The 24,697-nt window shown below is 50.3% G+C and overlaps 1 protein-coding gene across 1 annotated transcript in view; it reads right to left on the reverse strand.

Moving 5' to 3' along the window:
- Window positions 1-21,832, reverse strand: part of TVP23A (trans-golgi network vesicle protein 23 homolog A) — a 29,276-nt gene extending 7,444 nt beyond the window's left edge. Inside the window, exons 1-2 of the mRNA XM_045874968.3 lie at window positions 21,494-21,832; window positions 21,154-21,233 (exon numbers count right to left, since the gene is read on the reverse strand). Coding sequence (XP_045730924.1) covers window positions 21,154-21,233; window positions 21,494-21,502 — 89 coding nt within the window. The 5' untranslated portion in view covers window positions 21,503-21,832. The remainder of the gene's footprint in view (window positions 1-21,153; window positions 21,234-21,493) is intronic.
- Between the last annotated feature and the right edge of the window lie 2,865 nt (window positions 21,833-24,697).

A 24,697-nucleotide genomic window follows, 5' to 3' on the forward strand; every position in this document is an offset into this window, starting at 1 on the left:
GTTGAGAGGACACCACCTGAGATGGTATGTAAACAGAGGTGCTGGACACACTCCATATCTTGATCTCGTGTATATACACACGTACAAAAGTTCAAAGCATCCATTAAGATGAACGCACTTTGTGTACGTTACACCTTTAAAAAGCTTTGATGGAAGGGCGCCTGGGTGGCTCAGTCGTTGGGCGTCTGCCTTCGGCTCAGGTCCTGATCCCAGGGTCCTGGGATCGAGTCCCACATCGGGCTCCCTGCTCGGCGGGAAGCCTGCTTCTCCCTCTCCCACTCCCCCTGCTTGTGTTCCCTCTCTCGCTGTATCTCTCTCTGTCAAATAAATATATAAATCTTTAAAAAAAAAAAAAGTTTTGATTAAAGCCACTGACCAAAGAGAAATCTTTGCAAATCACGCTAAAAATTCTCTATGTGATACAATTCAGCAATCACACTACTCAGAATTTTCCCAAAGGAGTTGAAAACTTAGGTCCACGCCTGCCAGCAGGACACAGATATTTATAGCAACTCTATGTATGCATCATTGCCCCAAATTGGGAGCAACCAAGATATCCTTAACAGATGAATGGATAAAATGGATAAACTTCCACACACAGTGGCACTTTAGCACTACAAAGAAATGAGCTCTCAAGCCACGAAAAGACAAGGAGGAACCTTAAATGCTTATTACAAAATGAAAGAAGCCAGTCTGAAAAGGCTGCTTGCTGTAGGACCCCAACCCTAGGACATTCTGGAAAAGACTAAACAAGGGACACAGTAAAAAAAAAAAAAAAAAAAAGGTTTCCAGAGGTTAGTGGGGGAGGTGGGTATGAATACGAAGAGCACGGGACTTTCAGGGTAGTGAAACTACTCCGTTTGACACAGTAATGGTGGATCGATGTCATTACGCATTTGTCATAGCCGAGACAATGCACAGGGATGAAGCTTCGTGTAAAGGGTGAACATGTAGGCAACATGCTGTGTTGATTCATCATTTGTAGTAAATATGACACTAATTAATGTAAGATGTTAATAGGGGGAACTTCTGGGTGGGGGGCGGGACTTATGGGAACTCTACTTTTTGCTCAGTTTTCCTGTAAACCTAAAAGTACTCTCAAAAATGGACACAGGCGGTGGTTGGGAGGTGGGGGGCTGTGTCTAAACAGATTAAATAGAGTAAAATCAGGGGAGAACCATGCCCCATAGTCATACATATCCCCTTTTCCCATAAACTTCTCGGGCAGGTCTGACCTGAGGGGAAAAGGTTGGTTTAATCCTAAATTCAGCAGGAATTGAACAGTATCTTAAAAAGCTGTCCTTCATTTCACTATTTAAGTTACTTTGAAAACCGTACTCTGGTTTTTAAAGACAGTCTCCAGGGCACCTGGGTGGCTCAGTCGTTAAGTGTCTGCCTTCAGCTCAGGTCATGACCCCAGGGTCCTGGGATCGAGCCCCGCATCGGGCTCCCTGCTTGGCGGGAGGCCTGCTTCTCCCTCTCCCACTCCCCCTGCTTGTGTTCCCTCTCTCGCTGTGTCTCTCTCTGTCAAGTAAATGAATAAATCTAAAATATTAAAAACTTAAAAAATAAAGACAGTCTCCAGCTTGAGTTCCTCAGCAAACAGCCTATTTTAAGTTCTCTTCCTTTAAAACCTCATCCTTCTGGGGCTCCTGGGTGTCTCAGTCAGTTAAGCGTCTGCCTTCGGCTCAGGTCATGATCCCAGGGTTCTGGGATCGAGCCCCGCATCGGGCTCCCTGCTTGGCGGGAAGCCTGCTTCTCCCTCTCCCACTCCCCCTGCTTGTGTTCCCTCTCTCGCTGTGTCTCTCTCTGTCAAATAAATGAATAAATCTAAAATATTAAAAACTTAAAAAATAAAGACAGTCTCCAGCTTGAGTTCCTCAGCAAACAGCCTATTTTAAGTTCTCTTCCTTTAAAACCTCATCCTTCTGGGGCTCCTGGGTGTCTCAGTCAGTTAAGCGTCTGCCTTCGGCTCAGGTCATGATCCCAGGGTTCTGGGATCTGCTTCTCCCTCACCCTCTGCCTGCCTGCCTAGTTGTGCTTGCACGCTGTCAATTAAATAAAATCTTTAAAAATAAATAAATAAATACTCCTCCTTCAGACACTCTGGAAAGCTCTGCTTTTCGCTGGGACTCAGGTTGAGGAAAGACTGTATCTTTCCTCCTTGGCTTATACTGCCACTAAAAAACCCCAGGTTGCCTGAGATGATGCCTAGGATTTGCTTCACAACAGGCTGGGGGCTGGAGCTGCCTGAGGGTGTGAAGAACTGGCAATGTGGGATCATGATGGAGGCTCATTGTTCCCTGTACTTTTATGTAAATCTGCATTAAAAAGTAGAAGAACAAAGAAATCAGAGGCAGCCTGCACTATGCATGGAGGCAAGACACCTTTTAGAATAAACCAAGCCCATGAGCTGATAGTCAGGGGGCTATCTGTGGCCAACATAAAAATCCAGACCTAAAAATCCCCAACTGAGTAATTGACCATCACAGTTGGATCATGAGGAAAATTCCAGAAAGCGGGTCCTTTCTTCTGGGCTTACCAGTCTCTCTGAAAAAAAAAAAAAAAAGCAAGGGGCACCCCTCCCTGGAACATAAATGCCCAGCTAGCCCCCACCTGGACAGAGGGGGCGGCGAGAGCTAGAGCGCCTAGGTCAACATTCGAACACCGTCCTTGCCCATGCTGGGTACATGGCCCATTCAGAGCCTTGCTTTACTCATCTATAAAATGGGAGGACAACGTCAACCCCAGATGCCGGAGGTTCCTGGAGAGGAAATACCTCAGACACCAGACCAGAGGGGGCCTCAGGGAGCTGTGGCTAATCACTCTGCTTATAGTTTCTCATTCATGGTCACGATTTTTGAGAGGGAAAGAAAGTGGAAAAAAAAAAAAAAGCCTTGACCAGTGGTGCTATTTTTGAACATCCCGTCTCAGAGGTTTTTCCCCCCTGCTGTTAAAAATGAATAGGGTGCTGCTATTTATTTCTTCAGCCCCGACGCCCACTTAGATTCAGGTGACTCTTGAGCTCAGGGCAGCATGTCACCATGAAGACATGGAGGAAGGGGACACCCACGCACGAGGGGGAGAGAGCAAAGACGCCACCCGTCCATCCCTCAGCCACTCCCCTCGACCGCTGGGACTTCGTTAGAAAGGCGAGGTCGGGGGGAATTCCCCCCCTCCCGACCTCCTGAGCCCGAATCTGCATTTTAATAAGACCACAGGGGACTCATGTGCTCCTCACGATCAAGGGGCCCTCCTCTATCCCATCTTCAAGATTAAACTCCGTTCCAGGAGCCAAGCAGAGACAGGCTGGAGGAACCCACACCTATACAAGCAGGGACCCCTGTGTGCCTCGCTGAAACCCCATGGGCAGCGTGAGCACCACTGTCCTTCAGACTCTGGCTTCTCGCTCCAAATGACAGCATGCCCCCTCCAGCCCCAGCCTCCCAGCCCAGGACAGGCAGTTTGCAGACAGCTGGGATGTCTGAGCAGATGCGGATGGCTATGTCCTCACAGCTTTGATTCAAAGGTCAGCACAACAGAGGTCTGAGTGTGGAAGCAAAAAACAAAACAAAACAAAAAAAAACACCAGACTTCCCTCTGGTCACCAGGGTTTTAACTCTTGTTTCTGTTCTTTATTTCTTCTTAAAGAGACATCCCAACTCAGAGATTGGACAGGCTTAGCGAGCAAATTAAAGTGAAGCCCCTGGGGACGAGTCAGTGGGCCCAGACTGGGCCCTGTGCAGGAGGGATCCTCCTCTCTCTCCTAGGGACACCCAGGCGGACTCCCCCCTACACGACTCAGTTTTCAAAACACCTGTAAACCAAGGAGCTGAAAACCTGTCTTCAAAAACGTGTCCACGCGTGTTCATAATAGCATGGACAATCGCCAAAAGGTGGACACACATGTCCATCGCCAGATGAATGGACAAAGTGGGACCTATCCCTACAGTGGGACGTGATTCGGCCACAGAAGGGAATGAAGCAGGGGCCACCACGCGGCCAAGTCCAGAACACAGGAGCCAACCTACCTAATGCTGCCAAACTGTCCACTTGAAAACGGTAAAAAATGGTAAATTTTAGATTATGCTTATTTAACCACAATAAAAAAAAAATAGGAAAAAAAAGGGAGCAACATGGAGGAACCTGGAAAACAGGACCATGAGTAAAAGCAGCCAGGTCACGTCCTGGAGGATTCCATTCAGAGCAAACACCCAGAACAGGCCAATCTGGGGGGCCGGCCGGCCCCTGAGAGGCTGTCGGGGGCCGGGGGGCACAGTGAGGGGGATGAGTGTTTAGTGGGTACAGGTTTCCTTTTGGGGCAATGGAAAGGTTCTGGAGCCAAACAATAGGGACGGTTGCACACACGTCCTGAATTTGTTCACTTTAAATGGTGAAAATGGTCAATTTCACATGATGTGTATTTTACCTCATTTTAAAAACAAGAAAAAAACCGGGAGGCATGAGAGGCACCAGCTTCGGGAGCTCTCCTGCAGAAAGACGACGGGGCAGGGAAGCAGTGAGCAGCGGGCCGCAGTTAGGACACATACATCAGCTGCCTGGATGCAGATCCCAGATCCACCACTGAAGACCTGTGTGACCCAGAGTGGGTGACTCAACCTCTCTGTGTGAGTGCCAGTGTCCTCGCCTATGAAACAGGACGAGGAGACTCAGGGCTGCCAGGGGGTTCCAGTCAATCATAGTTGGCGTGAGTCATGTGTGTCCACCACTAGCCTCGCCAAATGCACCCGCAGAGTTTCAGGGAAGATCCCATGAGAATAATAATGCGCCTATGGGGTTACGGTACTGCCTGGTGGGCAGCGGGGGTTCCGTAAGTGCCAGCCGTGATTGGAAACCGCACATTTGCACCGGGGAGTAGTCTTTCCACCACCTTCCTTTGTAGAAGGCAGGCTCCTCCATATACAGATCACCTGGGTCTCTCATTGAATCAGGATTCTGACTCCGGAGGGCTGGAGTGGGGCCCCAGGGCCTGCATTTCAACGAGCACCCAGGTGATGCTGGTGTTGCTAGTCCTAGAACACCCCTGGGGTAGCAGGAACAGAGTCACCTGCTGCACCCCATTTCCCAGGGCGGCCAAAAGGAAGCACCACAAGCAGGGCGGCTTAAAACAGAAATTGCTCTCTCTTCCTCAGCCTGGAGGCCAGAAATCCAAAATCACAGTGTGGGCAGGGCGGGTTTCCGCCGAGGGCTGTGAGGGAGCATCCATCCCGTGCCTCTCTCTGCCCTCCTGACGGCAGCTGGTGCCCTCTGCGTTCCTTGGCTTGTGGCTCCTCACCCCAATCTCTGCCCCCCAGTGTCACACGGCATTCTCCACGTGTCTGTCTTCACAAGGCTGGCTTTCTAGAAGGACACCAGTCCCACCGTATGAGCAGCCCACCCTGCTCCAGCGTGACCTCATCTTAACTAATTACATCTGCAAAGACCTCGCTGCCAAATAAGGTCACCTTTCGGGGTACTGGAGGTTAGAATGTCCACGTATCTTTTTTGGAGAGGAGACAAGTCAACCCACAACACCTACCTTGGGACAAACGAGCCCACATAAGGCAGGTAGGAAGGAGACAGCGAGACATCTTGCTGAGAAGGATGTGGAAGCCCGGTGAAGGGAACAGCCCCGGGGAGCAGGGCGGGCAGGGGAACAAAGTGGCATTCACGCAGGTCACGGTAGCGGGAATCAGACCCCGCCTCCCCTCTCCATGCTGGAGGAAGGGTAGCCTTTTCTGGTTTTTGTGAAGGTGCCCTAAGGGCTAGCAGCTGTTCTAAGCAGCCGACTAAGCACCAGAGCCCAAGTCCTTAACCTCAGCCCGGAGCCTCCAGGCTGCCGCACCTGTGGGCTGCCCGCCCCCCCCCCCCCCCCCAGTGAGCCACAGATCAACAGAAAGGGACACGTACTTGCTGACAACGGTGACTGCCCCCCCCCCAACCAAAATACGTCCACTAGGAGATGGCAGTCCGGGCCCACCTGACACACTTCCGAGCCACAGAGCCTGGTGGCTGAGGCAGGACACACAGCCAGACTGTGGCCTCTGGATGCCACGCGGTAGATCCCAAGCACAGATGGAGAAATCCACAGGATGAGGCTGGGATGTCCGAGCACTGCAGGTAGCAGGGAAGCTGTCGGAGACCCTGAGAGTCGGGGCAAACGGCGCAGGGGCCAACTGGAAGAGGCTCCCACGGGCCAACGGTGGGACAGTCTGAGTAACAGGACAATACGCCTTAATCCGTGCGTCATCGGACACTTACAAGCAGCCCTCCGCGTTCACCTATGGGAGATGCAAGATGACGGACTCCTATCTAGAACACAGGAGAGTGAAGGGCAAGAATCCAACAGGCATCGTGCCTTTTCTCTATAAAATATGCCTGGCAGTGACAACAACACTAACGGGGGGCGGGGGGCGGAGGAAGCTTCTAGATCGCTTCGGCTCACTCATGAGCACGGAATGACAGAACTGGAAAGCGGCCAGGCTGCAACCCCAAAAGGACTCAGGGATGGAGGCCGCTGAGGACCACCAGGTATTAGGAGCCCCTGGTGGAAGGACGCCCCCCACCCCTTGAAGCTGGGGCCCAAACAGCCACACCTGAATCACACACACACACACACACACACACACACAAACACAGTTGATAGCTGCTGGCTCCAACTACTAATTTGCAAGAAGTATAGGGGCTGAAGGAAAATACTGAAGGGCACTACAAAATCCAGACCGGAGGAAGCTCTACAGAACATCCGCGTGATCACAAAAGGGAAGAAAAGACAGAAGGAGACTGGGGAGCCTATGGGTTAAAGACCTAAGAAATCCAGCAACCAACTGTAACATGTGCATGTTACTTAACAGCAAGTTCCAACAAATAATACATAAATAAAAGGATGAGGATGTCCAAGAAACTTTGGACACTGGCTAGATATTTTACAGTATTTTGGAACTATTCCTTATTTTCAAGTGAGAAAATGCTATTATGGTTTTGTTTTTAAAACTTAGTTCTTGGGGCGCCTGGGTGGCTCAGTCGGTTAAGGATCTGACCCTTGATTTCGGCTCAGGTCATGATCTCAGGGTCGTGGGATCGAGCCCTACGTCGGGCTCTGCACTGGGTGTGGAACCTACTTGGGATTGTCCCTCTCCCTCTGCCCCTCTGCCTACCTCACCCCCTCCCTAAAAAAAATAAAAATACAACTGAGTTCTTTTCAAGAGAACATATCAGACTATGTTTGAAGTGGTGTGATGTCTGGGGGTTTGCTTCAAAATAATCAGAGTATAAATGAAAGAAGATCGGCCATGAGTCCAGCATTTCTGAAGCTGTATGATGGATACATGGGGTTCATTATTTTAATCTATTTGGCATATGTTTGGAACTCTCTACAATAATTTGTTTAAGTAGTCAAGGAAGCAGATTACTGCCTTGTGAGTTTCAGTTCTGCTATTTACTGTGTGACCTTAGACAAGTGACTTAACCTTCTTGGTCCAGTTTCCTCACCTGCAAAATGGGCATAATCACATCTACCTAATAGCAGGGCCTGGAGTACAGGGGGAACTCTGTAGACGTTCATGCATTTGTTCCTTCCTTGGCTGGGGCTCTGTAAGTAGCCAGCCTCTGAGATGCTCTCCAATCACCCCAACCTCCTGGTGTGCACACCCTTGTACAGTCATCTCCCACGGTGAACCAGGGCTGGTCTGCATGACTGATAGAATGCACTAGGTGTGACCATCTATCACTTGAGATTGGGTTATAAGACACTTTGGCTTTCCATCTTAGTCACTTTCTCTTGCTCTCTCCCTCACTCTCCCTGAGGGAAGCCAGCCATCATGTTGGGAGCAGTGCTATGGAGAGGACCACATGGCAAGGAGCTGAGACCTCCGACCAACAGCCATGTGAGGGCACCATCTTGGAAGTGGTTCCTCCTGCCCCAGTTGAGCCTTCAGATGACCTCAGCCTTGGCCGATCACTTGACTACAGCCTCATGAGACCCAGAACCAGAACCACCCAGCTAAGTAGAACTTCTGTGACATTTTAAAACATATTTGTGCTTTCTGCCAACAAAAGGATGTGTCAGATCCAGTCTCAGTGGTGTCCACATCCAGATTTGGACCTGGCTCTTCGCTAAGGAATGCTGGGTTCTTTGAATGGCGAGAACTAAAGACCAAAATCTAGGAGCTGAGGTACAACTACGACGTGGTAGAGGACCAAAAAAGTGCCACTTCTAGGCCACCTTTACTAGTGACAGAGCTTGAAAAAAAAGTCTTTTTATAAGACATTTTTTCTGCCTAAAATCATCAACCTGGATTGAACCATGAGTAATATGAGACAGACCCAAAGAGCTGGTCTATGCTCTTCAAAAATATCTATGTCATGAAAGATAAAGAAAGGCTGGAAATATTCTACAATAACTAAATGCAGTGGGCAATCCTGGGTTGGTACACATACACTCCTACACACACAGCAAACTGCCTATAGCAGGTGAACCAAGGTAAAGCTATGTGCTAGTCCTTCGGACTATTCTTGCTGTTTTCTGGTAAGTTTGAATTTATTTCAAAGTAAAAGGTTTTTTTAAGTCCTTTTAAGGATACTGATTCAGGATAATATTATTTTCTAACAACATACTTTGTTGCTGTGCTTTATGATTTTTTCATCTGGGGCTCCATCAACCATCGCATCGAAAGCAGTAAGTTGTCATTGCTGCGCATGTGTATTTATTATTTGCAGGTCGCTGTTCACTTCGGACTAAAACTGGAACGATACTGTTTGCAGGTCAACTGGGTACCCAAAACAACAATTAATGCTAAAATTAAAATCGTAATTCAAATTGTCCAAGGACATAGAATTACACCTGCCATCCACATATAAATGTTTTAAGCTGATTTTCAAAATTGTTTAGGGGTGCCTGGCTGGCTTGATCAGTGGCGCATGTGACTCTTAATCTCGAGGTTGTGAGTTCAAGCCCCATATTGGGTAGAGAGATTACTTTAAAAAATCTTAAAAACTTGGGGCGCCTGCGTGGCTCAGTCGTTAAGCATCTGCCTTCGGCTCAGGTCATGATCCCAGGGTCCTGGGATCGAGTCCCACATCGGGCTCCAGGCTCCGCGGGAAGCCTGCTTCTCCCTCTCCCACTCCCCCTGCTTGTGTTCCCTCTCTCGCTGTGTCTCTGTCAATAAATAAATAAAATCTTAAAAAAATTTGGGGTGACTTTTGTGGTATGTGATATCTCTGTCAAAAAAATAAAGAATTATAAAAACTATGTGAAGATCTAAAGGACAAATCTGTCAGCAGAGAGCTCAGCATATACAAAGGCCAGGGGATGAGCAGGAACGGGGGAGCTCAGGGTAAGTGGCCTCAGATGTCCACACAGTGTGAGCCCCGACACTAGGCTATGGGGAATGAGCCCCTCAATCACCAGGTGGCCTCAGAAAGTTTGGGGAGAAAACCACGCCATCAGAGAGGAATTCCAACTCAAGGCCTCTCGCTCCCCAGGCAAGTGGAAGAAATTCTGTTGTAGGATCAGTGTTCACTCCCCGCTGTCCTCAAGGGGTGGGGACAGGGGGCCGCCAGTGCAGGTGGTCATGGGCTGAGCTGGGCGGGGGTGGTCAGTCCACTGGCCGGGTGAGGGCTGGGCTCACCCACAAGGGCCAGGTCCAAAGCTCAGCTCGCCCCTCCAACGCTCATGGCTTTCCTGAAGAAGCCAGCTATCAGTTTCTTGTTTTAAATTATTTTATTGCATATTACTAAGTGACAGAAGCCAGTCTCAAAAAGCCACATACCACGATTCCAGCTACACAACATTCTGGAAAAAGCAAAACTATAAAGACAGGAAAAAGATCCGTGGCTGCCAGGGCTTGGGGGAGGGAGGGAGGAACAGGAAGAGCACAGAGGATTTTTAGGGCAATGAAGCCAGTCTTTGTGATACCTTAAGGAGAATGTACCACACAAGAGCAAAGTCTAAGGTAAACTGCGGATTTTGGGTGATGACGTGTCCACGTAGGTTCATCAACTATAGTAAATGTTGTATCGGGGCAGGGGGGCGTGGTGATATGGGGGAGGCCGTGGCAGGGGCAGGAGGGCATGTACCTTCTCCTGGGTTTTGCTGTGAACCTCAAACTGCTTTTAAAAATAAAGTCTTTAAAAAATAAAAATACGGGCGCCTGGGTGGCTCAGATCGTTAAGCGTCTGCCTTCGGCTCAGGTCATGATCCCAGGGTCCTGGGATCAAGCCCGCATCAGGCTCCCTGCTCCTTGGGAGCCTGCTTCTCCCTCTGCCTCTCTCTCTCTCTCTCTCTCTCTCTCTCTGTCTGTCTCTCATGAATAAATAAATAAAATCTTTAAAATAAATAAATAAATAAAAATACAACAACAATGTATTGAGGTGAAATTCATATCATATAAAAGTAACCATTTTAAAGGGAACATTTCAGTGGCATTTAGAAATTCACACTGTTGTTGCAAAACACTCCCATCATTCCACAGTAAAACCCCATCCCCATCAGGCACTTTTTCCTCATTCTGTCGTCCCTGCAGCCCCTGCTGATGACCCATCTGCCTTTTGTCTTCGGTTCACCTACTCTGAGCAAGTCAGGTTTCTGATGTGATCTGTCCCAATTTTTTTAAATTTAAACTCAAACTCATTTCAAATTCTTCCCTGGCCTACAAGGGTATGTCTGAGGCTTGGAATCAGCATCCTGATTCTCCCTTTGCTGTTCCTATTCTAGAGCATTTTAAAATCAGGGGAGACACACATCTGTACTGTAATGCAGGGAAAATGTGAGGACCTGTTACCACCACCTGTGGCCACGTCTGAGTCATCCTGAGAGCCGCTCGCTCCCATATTGAGTGAGGAGTGACTAAGTGGCACTGGGACACCCAGGGCTGAGCCCTTGTGTGAACAGGATTTCCTTAGGGCTGGGGAAGGGCCTGCCCCGGGGCCTGTCCCCTTGGGTTCTGACCCAAATTCACTGAGTTGATTTTTACTAAGAAAACGTCATGAGCATCACTCACCAGCATTTATGGCTAAGATTTTTATCAACACATACCCCCCCATGCCAAAGAAAGTGAACACACACAAACACACACACACACGAGCCAGTGGGAGCATTCCCTACTCATCCACAAATGGACAATCCAGAAAAATCTGCCAAGTCCCCAGATGCATCCCTGGCATTCAGCCAGCCCAGGCCACCAGCATCTTCTGCCTACACCCTGGCTCCACCGGCCCTAAAATACACCTCCCCCCTCCTGGCCTCTGCACCTGCTGTTTTCCTGCCAGAACTCTCTTGCTGTGCATCTTCCCATGCCTGGCTCCTCCTCCAAATTCGGGTCCAAATGCACCTCTTCCCAGAGGACACCTCTGAGCTCCCCCTCATCTAAAGGAGCCCCTCCCTTTCCCCCACATGCCCCTTCCTAGCACTTATCACTCTCTAAAGTTACTTTGTTTATAGATATTTACTTAGCTGGTCACTGTCTTCTATTAAAATGTCAGCTCCGTGCGGGCCAGGACCAGGCCTGGCTGGTTTCCTCTGTGTCCCCCAGAATGGTGTTCAGCACACAAAGGTTCTTGAAAATTTGTGTTGCTTAATTTTTTTTAAGATTTTATTTATTTATTTGAGAGAGAGAAAGTACGAGCCAGTGCATAAGTGGGGGGAGCGGCAAGCAGGGGCAGAGGCAGAGGGAGAAGCGGGCTCCCCACCGAGCAGGGAGCCCGATGCAGGGCTCAATCCCAGGACCCCGGGATCATGACCTGAGCCGAAGGCAGAGGCTTAACCAACTGAGCCACCCAGGCACCCCGAAAATTTGTGTTTATTTAATGAATAAATGAAATGAGCACAAGAATAAGCCAGTGGTTCTCAAAGGGGAGGTGATTTTGCCCCTGCCCCCAGCAATATCTGGAGACATTTCTGGTTGTCGCCACGGGGGGATGGCTACTATTTAGGGGGGTAGTGGCCAGGACAGCTGCTCAAGATCCTACAGAGCACAGGACAGCCCTGGCAACAAGGAACCCAGATGGCCCAAATGTCAATAGCATCAACCCCAGAATGAATGAGTGTGAGTGAATTAAACACTCTGGGTCCACGTGGTCAGCCTGCCCTCCAATATCGAACATCAAGGAACCAGACCAACGTCCCCAGGTGCCTTCCCTGATTGTGCGGGTTACACTTCAGGAGAAATCTCCTCTTGGTGACTTTATTGGCGACAGTGCTTATGCAATTGATTTCAAGTTAATGAGAACTATAAGGGGAAGTTAAGCTGCTGTAGATGTAAGGAGTTAATTTCAAAATATGTAATTCCGTGCCCTAATCAAAGAGAACTGAAATTCATCTAGTTCCCTGATTCTGCGGGTTCTTTTCCTTGGTAATCATGGACCTTCCTCAAAATTAAACAATCAGCTCTTGGTGGGACCTGTTTATGTGTTGTATTTCTATATTTTTTAAATAGAGATTTAAGAGCGGGGAGAGGGGCAGCACGACCTCCCAAAGGTCAGCGGGGACAGGGGTCTGGGTGAGGGATCCTCACTTATTAAGGGGAACAGACTTCCTGGAATAACAACCAAGAAAAACCAAAATTCTTCTGAGTGTTGGAGCATGGGTGTGTGTGTATGTGTGTAGCAATTGGAACTGCACCTGTCCTGATTTCAGAGACTTGCAGGTGATCACCAAGGCTCTGTCTGTGGTCACCTGCCCACTTCTCCTTCCTTACCCCCCAATCCCACCAGCTTCCTTGGGCCAGTGTCAAACAGAGGTGTCGGGAACGCTCAGAGTCCCCTCAAATGCAAACTTATCTGTATCTGAACCCCAGACAGAGAGAGAGAGAGAGAAAATAATCTAATCAGTGTTCTCAATGGGGGCGATTTTCCCCTCGGGGACATCTGACCACGTCTGGAGACATTTTGGTTGTCACCCAGGGATGGCGGTACATTGTTACTGACACTAAAATCCTACAACACATGGGACAGCCCCCACAACAAAGAATTATCTGATCTAAAATATCCATTAGGGCTGAAGTTAAGAAAACCTACTCTTTGGGGCGCATGGGTGGCTTAGTCGGTTAAGCATCCAACTGTTGATCTCAGCTCAGGTCTTGACCTCAGGGTCATGGGTTCAAGCCCTGCATTGGGCTCCATGGAGACTACTTAAAAAAAAAAAAAAAAAGAAAAGAAAACCTGCTCTAAAAATTGGGAGCAATTCTGCACTCTGAGAGACACAGGGAAAAGGTAAAGTACTCCCCAGGGTAAGCATAAGATAGAAGCCTTAAAAATGCTATTCCCACGGCTCATCCCTTAGTGTCCCTCCCTGTGTGAACATCTAGCCCACTAGGCAGAAATTCAGACTCTAATTCAGACCCCTCCTGCAACCTCTTAGCCGTGTGACCTTGGGCAAGTCACTCGAGTCTCTCCATCAATTAACTGAATCTTCAAACCACTAAAAATCATAGTATCCACTTCACAGGTTTGCAATATGGATTAAATAGATCGTTGTAACTCTGACACTCAGAGAAACACCTGCCTATAGTATGTGCTGATGAAGTATTTGCTATTGCTATTAAGACTTTCCATTCACTCTAACTTCCCCTCAAAGGCAGCCAACAATTTCATCTGTGGCTCGTTTTGAGGAACCGCTTTGGGATCCAGCATGGGGAGATAAAGCGATCGTGGAGGACTTCTTGAGAGACAGAACATTATTCTGCTTGATGAGCGAGTCAGGGATTTGTGGGAGTAGTTTTGATTCTGTGTGATTTTTGCCTTAGGGCCTGGCCCCCACTCCCGTGTGACTCCCTGGGGGCATCTGGGACCAAGGGACAGAGTGCTTCTCAATTCACGACCCTGGGCTGGATGAAGACAAACCATGCAACACGGCCCAAGGCCCACCAACCAGCCCAGTCTGACAATTAAGCCCAAAATCAGATCTAAGAACTCTGTCCGGGGCAGGAGGAAACCATCCTACTTTGAGTGGGAACCCGCTGCACCCCATGAGCTTTGGGTCGAAATGAAATTTGTGAAGACAGTACTTTGAAAGTATACACATAACTTTCAAGAGGAGAGAGTGTCCGGCTCCCATGTGACAGTCTCAACTGATATGTGACATCCTGTTCCGACTGAGGTCATGCCTCCGCCCATAGGAGCAAGACACAGAAGTCACACAGAAGGCAGACAATAGGTACCATTTATGAAGCCCATACAAGGTCTCAGGGGTCCCACTCAGCTGGTTAGATACATTTGGCACCTCCTCTAGTCCTCCTTTTGCAACCTTACGATAGAGCTAACATCACCCCCATTTTACAGATGAGAAAATGGGGGGTTCAGAAGGTGCTCAGACTCGTTCAAGGTCATCGAGAGAATGGGGTTAACATCAGGCCTACCTGGGAATGACCTGGATCTCCCACAGCAGTGTGACATCTGCCCGCTCATAGTGTGGAACTGCCCTGGGTTGGAGGAACTGGACCTCAGTGAACAGAACCATAGAAAAGGTTGGCAGGACACAGAGGCCAAAGCTTCTAGGTGACTCACAGTGCTTTGGCTATTGCCCTAGTCCCCAACATGGCCCATGTAAATGGCAGAGCACAAGGAACCATGTGTGTGGATAGTGGCTGGATCTCCCGACAAGATGAAGACAGAGTGTCGCTGCCTTGCATCCTTCCATAGGATGGATGAATCAGTGTAGTTGTATCTGAAAGCCTATTGTGTTTTGTGGGGCTGTCTGCCAAGTTGAACCCTTAACCACAGTTACATGGCTAGAGAATGGTAAACCAAGATCCAAACCTCGGTCTGTTCAATCTCGAGTCTGGGCTCTTCCTACTCCCCGAAGCAGCTGGGAGCCCAGAGTACTCACTCAAAGTTGGTCTGCAGCACAGCATGGCGATAACATAGAGTTCATCCTATGGCTCAGCAACTTCCTCCTAGGGTTATGCCCAAGAGAACTGAAAACATACGCTCATAGAAAAATTCGTACACGGATGTTTAAGGCAACGCTTCTCATAAGAACCAAAAAGCAGAAATAATGCAAGTGTTCATCAACTTACAAATGGATAAACAAACTGTGCTCTAGCCATATGATGAAATACTATTGAGCCATAAAAAGGAATGAAGAAATGTCAAAACATAGACAAACCTAGAAAACATGGTGCTCAGTGAATGAAGCCAGACAAAGGGCCACACGCTGTGTGATTCCATCTCTATAAAATGTCCAGAGCAGACAAATTCGTCGGGACAGAGAGTAGATCAGTGGTTGCCAGGGGGTTGGGGGACAGGGATGTGGGAAGAGGGACTGCTGAATGGGCACAGTGTTTCCATCTGGGGTGATGAAAAAATTCTGGAACTAGACAGTGGTCATGGTTGCACAACCCTGTTAAGATACTAAAAACCACACTGAGCTGCATTCTTGGAAAGGGTGGTTTATGATATGTGAGCTATATTCCAATTTAAAAGGTGCACAACATAATATGGCACCAAAAGCAACAATAACTAAAGTATAAATAGACAAACAGAACTATGTCAAACTAAAACACTTTCACGTACCAAAGGATACAATCAGTAGAGGAAAGGTAACCTACGGAATAGGAGAGAATATCTGCAAATCGTATATCTTGTAAGGGGTTAATATGCAGCATATATAAAGAAGTCCTACAACTCAACAGCAAAAAATCCAATAACCCGAATGAAAAAATGGGCAAAGGACATGGATGGACATTTCTCAAAAGAAGACATACAAGTGGCCAACAAGCTCACGAGAAGATGCTCACCGCCAACAATCATCAGAACGTCAATAGACACTACAATGAGATACCGCCTCATATCCATCAGGATGCCTCATGTGAGAAAACACGGAATAAGTGCTGGTGGGGATGTGGAGAAATTAAAGCCCTGCACATCACTGGAAGAACTACAAAATGGTACAAGTGTTACAGAAAATGGAATGGAAATTCCTCAAAAAATTAAAAACAGCATTTCCATAGGACCCTGCAATTCCATGTCTGGGTATGCGTTGAAAGCAAGGTCTTGAAGATATATTTGCACATCCATGTTCCTTGCAGTACTATTCACAAGAGCTAAAAGATGGAGGCAAGCCAGTGTCCTCCGACAGAGGAACAGAAGGACACAATGTGGTATATCCATACGATGGAATACTATGCAGCCTTCAAAAAGGAAGGAAAGGGCACCTGGTGGCTCAGATGGTTAAGTGTCTGCCTTCGGCTCAGGTCATGATCCCAGGGTCCTGGGATCGAGTCCCTCATCAGGCTCCCTGCGCAGGGAGCCTGCTTCTCCCTCTGCTTCTCTCTCTCTCTCTCTCTCATGAATAAATAAATAAAATCTTAAAAAAATAAAAAATAAAATAAAAAAATAAAAAGGAAGGAAATTCTGGCACCTGCTAAAATATGGATGTACCTCAAGGACATTAGGTGAACTGAAATAAGCCAGGCACAAAATCATATGATTCCACTTCCATGAAGTATCTAAAGTTCACAGGGACAGAAAGAAGAATGATGGTTGCCAGGGGCTGGGGAGGGGGAAATGGAGAGTTGTTTCATGGGTACAGAGTTTCAGATTTGCAAAATGAGAAAGTTCTGGAGATCTATTTGACAGCAACATGAATATATTCAATGCTACCAAACTGTATATTTAAGAGTGGGTACACTGGTAAATTTAAGGTTGTGTATATAAAAATAAAACAAAACAAAATAAAATAAAGAAACAAGAAACAGGAAAAGGTAGCCAGTGGGGAAAACACACACACAGCATAGCTAACAGTTCCTCTACCTGCCCAAGTGGGCTATAGGGTCACATCCTCCCCTGATCCTACCAGGTGCCCTGCCCTAAGTGCCACTACTATAACACTTGCACCTCTCTGACCTAGAGCTGGGGACAGGAAGGGGAGGACCAGCTCTGGTCTCTATCCCAGGGCTTAGCCCAGCACCTGGTACCAGCAGATGTTAGGTGAATATTTGCTGAACAAGTTAAAAACCACGTTGTGAGGTTAGGCTGGTACCATTATCCCCATTTTACAGACAGGCTAACGGAGGCTCAGCAAGGCCTCCACCTTTCCGAAAGGTGACCTTTCTAAAACCACAAAGCCAGCAGGTGGTAAAAGGAGAGGTGGCCCCGATATCCCAGACTCCTGTTAGATGGCCCTTCTATCATTCCATCTCCCTTCAGAGTCAACTTGGCACCCATTTCAACAGGAATTTCTAAATAATAATTCTCGCCCTATACTAGTGACTCTTACCTTTTTTGGATCATGGGCCCATTTGGCAATCCAAGAGAGTCCTCTTCCCAAAGCAACACACATATGAGACTTAGATAATGGTTTCCAGAGGGTTCCTGGACCCCCTGAAGCCCATCCATCGACCTCATTAAGAACCTCCTTTCCACCCTGCTCATCTGGGGGCTCATTTATCCTCAGGATTTTAGAGCCATCTCTATCCATATTCTTGAGCATCAGAGTCAAGGAAAGATGCTATTTTAAATTCACACTCCCGGGCCCATCTCCTGTGGATCTGGTTAAGGAGATGCAGGGCTGTGTCCGGAAATCTACAGGAGGTACACCGGGGGATTCTGGGATTGGTAGATCTGAGACACATGTGGGTCCAGGAGCTGCTGCCTCCCAGGCCTCTGAATGCTGTCCAGATGATCCCCTGACCTCCCAGCCTCTCTCCCCAGCTGCCCACAAAACCTGGCAAATAGACATCCCAGCACAACCCAACAGGGACTTCCTGAGCCCAACATCTGTGACCCCAGAAGTTCTCCTTTGCTGGGATCACTAGGCCAGAAACCTGGGCATTACCCTTGACTGTCCCTGTCCCCACCCCACATCTCAACCATCACCAAGGCCAGCAGATTCTATCCTCTATGTGCCTCTGGGCACCCCCACTTCCGTCTAGCACCCAGCCCTGCCGGCACCGTGGTCCAAGCTCCCAGCTTCTCCTCCTTGCTTCCATCTGCCTCCACCATCCATTCTCCGTCCTACAACTCTGATCCTGTCATTGCCCTGCACAAAGCTCTACAGTGGTGACCAAACTCTAGAACTGCACTATCCAATATGGTAGCTGCATGTGGCTATTTAATTTAATATCCGAACTTCTGCCCAAAGTTCACACTAGTCACGTATCAACTGCTCAAGAGCACATGTGGCTGGTGACTACCATATTGGATAGTGCAGATATATAGCACATTTCCATCCTCACAGAAAGTTCTAGTGGACAGCAGAGCTCTACAACTTCGCTTAGGAGCCCTTCAGGGTCTGGCCCCAGCCTTTGCTCAGACCACTCCCCAGCATCCCTGGTCTTGAGCCACCGTGAACCACTCTCAACTCCCTAAAGTCATGCTCTCACGTCTAACCCTTTGCACATCATACCCTTCCTGCCTTCCTTGCTTGGCTAACTCCTACCCATTCTTTGGGTCTCAGCTGTCACCTCTCCCCTAAGCAGGACAAGTACCCAAGGTTTTGCCAATCACAGCATTTAAAACACTGAGCCGAAACAGTCATGGGCATCCCTACACCCATTACCCCCATACCAACAATTTTCAGCTAGGAACAAGTTTGCAACCCCCCGTCCAGGGGACAACTGGTAGAGTCTGGATTCATTACTGGTGAGGTGCTCCTGGCATCTGGTGAGTAGAGGCCAGGAACATGCTAACATCCTACAATGCACAGGACAACCCCTGCAGCAAAGAATCATTTGGCCCCAAATGTCAGCAGTGTTGAGGTTGACCGTCCGTGCTCTAGGCTGGACAACTCCATAAAGGAAGGGGGTGGGTCCCGTATAGCGTGTATCCCCAGCCACCAGCCCAGAGTTGGGCATATAATGAGTCCAGATGTTCTGTAAGATTTTTCCCCAGGATTCCAGCTCTCTTACAGCGTCTTACAATGACAATCAGTCATTGGTCATTATGGCAGGCTGAATAACGGCCCCCCCAAATATCCAAGTCCTAATCCCTGGAACCTGTGAATGTCACTTTATGTGGCAAAAGGGACTTCTGCATATTCAATTAAGTAAAGGATCTTGAGACAGGGTGATTATCCCGGATTATCCTGACTGGCCCTAAATGCACTCACAAGCAACCCTAGCAGAGGAAGGCAGAGGGACATTGCCAGAGAAAAGGCAACATGAAGATGGGGCAGAGAGATTCGAAGATGCTACAACGCTGGCCTTGAAGATGGGGGAAGGGGTCCCAGGCGGCATCCACCAGAAGCTGGGAAAGGCAAGGGTCAGATCTTCCCCTACAGCCTCGAGCAGGGTCCAGGCCCAGTGAAACTGATTTTGGACTTCTGGCCTCCAGAATTGTGTGTTCTGTATGGACAGATGTTTCTGTGATTTATCCCGCATAACCAACCACCTGGACCTGCATGTACACAGGCTAAGGAACATTGTTCATGAGACTCGTGCTGCCTGAATGATCTCGGAAGCCTGGTTGTTTGAAATATACTATCTGGCCTCCAGGTCAGAACCGGCCCTTCTGGGGCGCCTGGGTGGCTCAGGTGGTTAAGCGTCTGCCTTCGGCTCAGGTCGTGATCCCAGGGTCCTGGGATCGAGTCCCACGTCAGGCTCCCTGCTCAGCGGGAGCCTGCTTCTCCCTCTCCTCCTGGCTTACACTCTCTCTCACTAGCTCTGTCACTATCTGTCTCTCTCAAATAAATAAATAAAATCTAAAAAAAAAAAAAAAAGAACCGGCCCTTCTGTTCTGGGCTCCAAGGGCTATGAATCTTGTCACACATCCCCTCCTGCTGCAGGCTGGGCTGGCCCCCTGGGATGGAATCCAGAATCCGGGAGGGGAGGCAGACACACATAGCCTAGGCTTCTTGAAAATATAGAAACATGATAACATGGAAATGCAGCTTGCTCCAAACTGCACGTAGGCGAACGAATGTTTAATTTCAAACCCTGTCATTTGCCCTATAAATACGGCCCTTATGGGGATGGTCGGCTGGAAGGCTCAAGAGAGGGGAGGACGCTCTGCCCAGGCCTCTCACCTGGGACTCCAGCCCGGCTGTCTCCACGGGACTTCGCCCAGCTGATGAGGCTGGATGCTGTTAAGTACCTGATTTGATGTAACTTTGCCTTATTCTCATTTATTGCCTACTATTACCTTCATCTATGTGTAGATTCCTTTCCTCTCCTGTCTCTATTAGGTTTCTATAATAACAATAAAGTCGTCTTTCCTTCTTGAAACCCAGACATGGCTGTTTCATGAATCTCTTGCTCAGAACTGTGAGAGAATAAATTTCTAGTGTTTCTAGGCTGAGTTTAGAGTCATGTTACAATGCTATGTTACAATACAACGTTACAATTTGTTACAAGCCCTAGGACACTCATACGGTCATATTCCAATCTGGGGTTTATTGGATTTGGATCAGAGAATTGGAAAGGAATGGCATTTAGGGGCTAGGCCCCCACCCTACTGGCTCCGAGGGTGGGAAGGAGAGATGGTAAGAGTGCCTGAGACTTGTGTTTCTAGATGGGTAGCTGCCCAGGTCATCAGCAACAGCGTCCATAGGTCATTCCTCACACCCTAGTCCTGCCACCTTCTGGGATGTGCAAGGTGTCTGCTAGGCAAGGGACTCAGCCCAGGACACTATGTCTGTCTGGTGCTGAAGCAAGGATTAGAATAAAAACTGAAGTCCTTGTCTAGCTCTCCAGCCTCCCTGCCAGCCCCTCTCCCTCCCCCCCACTACCCTCCAGACAAAGGGGCCTTTCTCTGACCTTCCAACACAGCCTTGGGGACTTTGCACCTGCTATTCTTCTGCTTGAAACACTCTTCCTCCTGAGTCTCCCATGGCTGGCTGCTTCTCATCATTCAGGTCTCAGTGCAAATGCCACCTCCTCGGAGAGGCCCTCCCTGGCTGCACTCAGGGCCAGCGGCCTTCACATCACCTTTTGTCACCAGCCGCTGATTTTTCCTCCCAAATCTTCTCACACTGTGTAACTATCTCATTACCATCTTTGTTTGCCTGTTCACGGTTAGTCCCCTGCAGCTCAGACTGCGGGCCCCAGGAGGGCAGGGACCTTGTCTGATCTGCTCAGGGTATTTCCCTAGCCCCATGCCTGGCATGCACTAGGTGCTCAACACATTCTGAATGAATGAATGAATAAGTGGGTGAGTGAATGTGAACAAGTGAATATGCAGCTTTGGACGATGCTTGTTAAACGCCAGGTCCTAACATACCTGATCTTGGCTTTCCGAAAGGCCAGCTCCTCTTCATTACCAAAGTCCAGGGACACATCCTCAGTATCGTCCACCAGGGCCTGGGGGACACCAAACACGGGTGGCAGGCGGTGCGCATCCCCACCCCCACCCCTCTGCTGGCAGGGCCCCTCCCCCGCGGCTGCAGTCCGAGGCCTCCCGGTCATTTGGTGTGCGGCCCAGGCCCCAGCACGAGCATCCTTCCTCCTCTCCCTCCCCTCCTCCTGCTCCAAACCGCCCCCCCCCACCCCGCCCGGAGCTCCCGCAGGCTCCTCCCGTCCTCTCCCCCATCCTCCTGCCCCCAGCATCCCCGTGGCCCTACCTGCTTCATCCTCCCCAGATAGCACCTGGAGCCCACAGCCCAAGCTCCGGCTCCGGCTCCGCCTCTAGCCGATGCGCCGGGACGCCGGGGGGGATGGGGAGCGGCGGGGTCCGAGCTGGCGCCCCGCCGTGCAGGTCTAGGTGGGGGCGGGGCGCGCGGGACCCAGAGCGCAGCCGCGGGCTGGGGAGGTGGGCTCGGCCGCCCGTGTGGGGGCGGGGCTTGGGAGGGTCCCGGGCCGAGGGCTCGCTGGGGACCTTGGCGAGAGCTGCCGCCCAGAGTGGAGGGCTGGAGGGCGAAGCCGCGGCGGCAGCACGGAAGGGACGATTCGGGCTCAGAGGCGCTCTCGGGGCCTGGGAACACAGATCGGGGAGGAACGGGGGTGGGGTGGGACAGTGAATGAGTTGGATGTCCCATAGTTGTCCGATGGCTGAGCGAACGAATGAATGAATGTCAAGTGTTGGGCAGCCTCATTTAGGGTTGGGAGAAAGCCAGTGTTTCCCAAAAGTCTCTGATCCCAAGAATTCCCCCGGGCCCTTCTTAAAAGCAGATTCCCAGCCCCAGCCCTGGAGATTGGGAAGGCCTGGAGTGCAGGCCGTGGAATCTGCCTTTTAACAGGTGAATCTGCTGACCGCAGTGAGATTTTCCCTCCTCCGCGCGCCAGACTTGGTAGTGATTCTGGATGGTAAGACCTCCCCAGGTCTCTCTCAGGAAACCAGGCTTGACACCCGCAAGTCTTGTTTGGCCCAGGACAAGGTCGCTCCCCTCCTTTCTGCCCTCTCCCACTCCTGACCCCCCAGCCAGGAGCAGAGGGCTGAGAGTCTAGATGCCAGGGCCCCTAGTCCTGCCTTTGCCCTCCTGTCACGGGCAGGAGGGGTCTGTCCCCCATCCCCTGGTGACCTGGAAAAAGGCCGCAGGTCCACAAGCTCCTGACACCAACTCATTCACTGCTGGCCCCCTGAAGGGATGAGCGGCCTGGGGTGTGCCCAGGGGTTGGAGTAGGAAACAGAGCTGCCTGGAGCTGCTTAAGCTCTGATTCCTGGGTGAGCACCCCCTCCCTTCCCCCAGTCGACCCCGCAAAGAGCCTAGCAGGTGTGTGTGCAGGGAGGGTGCTTTCTGCAGGGGACAGAATGCCATCTTGAGGGGTCAGCTGGTCTGGGCCTGCCTGCGAAGCATCACTCTAACCAGCTCCCAGGTGATGCTGATGTTGCAGGCCTCTGAGCCTCCCCTTGAACCATTAAGGATCTACACTAGCAAACCCCAGGTTTCTAGAAAGGCCTATTGTCTCTTCCAGCCCAAAGCTGGCTCCAGGCACAGGCGAGTGTCGCACTAAAAGGCTGGGGGACCCTAAGCTTCCCCTACCCTGCTAGTCCCCAGCTGCCTAGGATGCTCAGGAGACGGCAGGTGGAGGTGAGAAGCCGTTGCAAAACATTTAGGGGCTTTTCCTCTAACCCGGAGAATCACCAGCTGTTGCTAGCTGTTAAATTGGGGCTCAGAGAGTCCCCAGGGGGTGAGAAGGCAGGAAAACCCCCTTGGAAACCCCATTTGGGGACAAACTGTCATTCTTGGCCATCAGGTTGGGGGTGTCTCGAGAATTAGCCATGGCCCTACCATGCGGAAGTCACCCCACAAACACAAGGTCATGCCACTCTCCTCCTTCCTGACCACATCGGGGCATGGACTGAGGATGCAGATGCCAGGGCCAGACCTGGGGCCTAGGCATTCCCTCCCCAGGAGACTGCGCTCTCCCTGGACACACACCCCGTTGGCCCTCTGCAGAGTCAGCCAGTAGAATTTGGGGGATGGGCAGAGAACTGGCTTTGAAATCAGCTGCTGGTTAAAAGGTAGATTCCAGGGCCCCACTCCAGGCCTAATGAATCACCAAAGCCAGGGCCTGGGAATCTGCATTTAACATGTGCTCTGGGGAATTCCTGAGAGCAGAGACTTTGGGGAAACACTGACTTTGTCCCCTCACACTGCTACCACTGAATATGGCCGCTGGGATCCTGACGCTAGTCACCTTCTGCTGGTCCTGGCTCAGGAGGAGATTGGGGAGCAGAGTTTCGAAGAGCAGGCCCATCTCTGATCCCTGGTCCCGGGGCCAGAACGAACCTCAGGGAAAGGGGGCTCCCGCCTCAGGCAGCCAGCGGCCTCTGGATGGCCCTTGGAGGTCAACATGCAGAGTTGGGCAGGCCCAGATGGGAACATGCTCCACCACTTCCTGTCTGGATGGCCTCTCCAGCCTCAGTCTCCACATCTGTACAACGGGGCCACAGCTCCCCTCTCCCCCATCATCAGGAAGGATGCAAGACCTGGAGAAAACACATGGAAAACGCCCTCCCCAGAGCTGGGGGCTCGGGAGACAGCAGCTCTCGTGACGGGGACTTCGGTCATCGGCAGAGGGGCCTGGGGTCTGAGGAAAGCCTGTGGCCGGGCAGCGCACAGAACACGAGGCCCGTATCTGAGTCACTCCTTCCCCCAAGAAGCGTCTGTCTTAATGGGGGAACAGAAACTTCGTATCCAGCTTGGCCATTTCCCAAACACCTCCTGTGGGCCCAACTCTGTGTCCCCGGGACAAGTGACAGGTGGGACAGAGGACCCAGTGTGGCCCTTTCCCCGACATGGGACCCCAGGAGCCCTGGTGCAGAAAGCAGCGGCTTGGGTGGGAATGGACATGGATGAAGGCTGGAGTTGGGAGCACAACCAGGGAGGGTGGGGACAGGGTGGGGGCCGGCCTCGCTGGACTTTGGCCATCCTTATCCTGCGGGAGAACGACAGCTGAGACAGGGGGTGGGTGGGCTCCAGATCTGGGGCTGGAAGAGGCCCTGAGCTGCACTGTCCCCGCCACGTCCATCAGGGCAAACACTGAGGTCTCCGGGCCTGTCTGCCCCAGGCCTGCAGCTGTTCTTCACCCTCAGCCCTGCACCCCTGTGGGCGGCACTCCCTAAGATCCTGCCACCCCTAAGATCTGCCCACCTGGCACCTGGCAATGGCCCTGTCTTTCCTCCACAAGCAGGGCTGATGATCTCACAAGCAAAGATAAGGGAGCCCAGTGAAATGGAACTTGAGGGAAACAACAAATCATTTCTTCTTTTTTTTTTTTTTTAAAGATTCTATTTATTTATTTGAGAGAGAGAGAATGAGAGAGAGCACATGAGAGTGGGGAGGGTCAGAGGGAGAAGCAGACTCCCTGCTGAGCAGGGAGCC

Source organism: Mirounga angustirostris, unplaced genomic scaffold, assembly GCF_029215605.1.
Source record: "Mirounga angustirostris isolate CCGP_5_RB_7025 unplaced genomic scaffold, mMirAng1.0.hap1 SCAF_5, whole genome shotgun sequence".
NCBI classification, from domain to species: Eukaryota; Metazoa; Chordata; class Mammalia; order Carnivora; family Phocidae; genus Mirounga; species Mirounga angustirostris.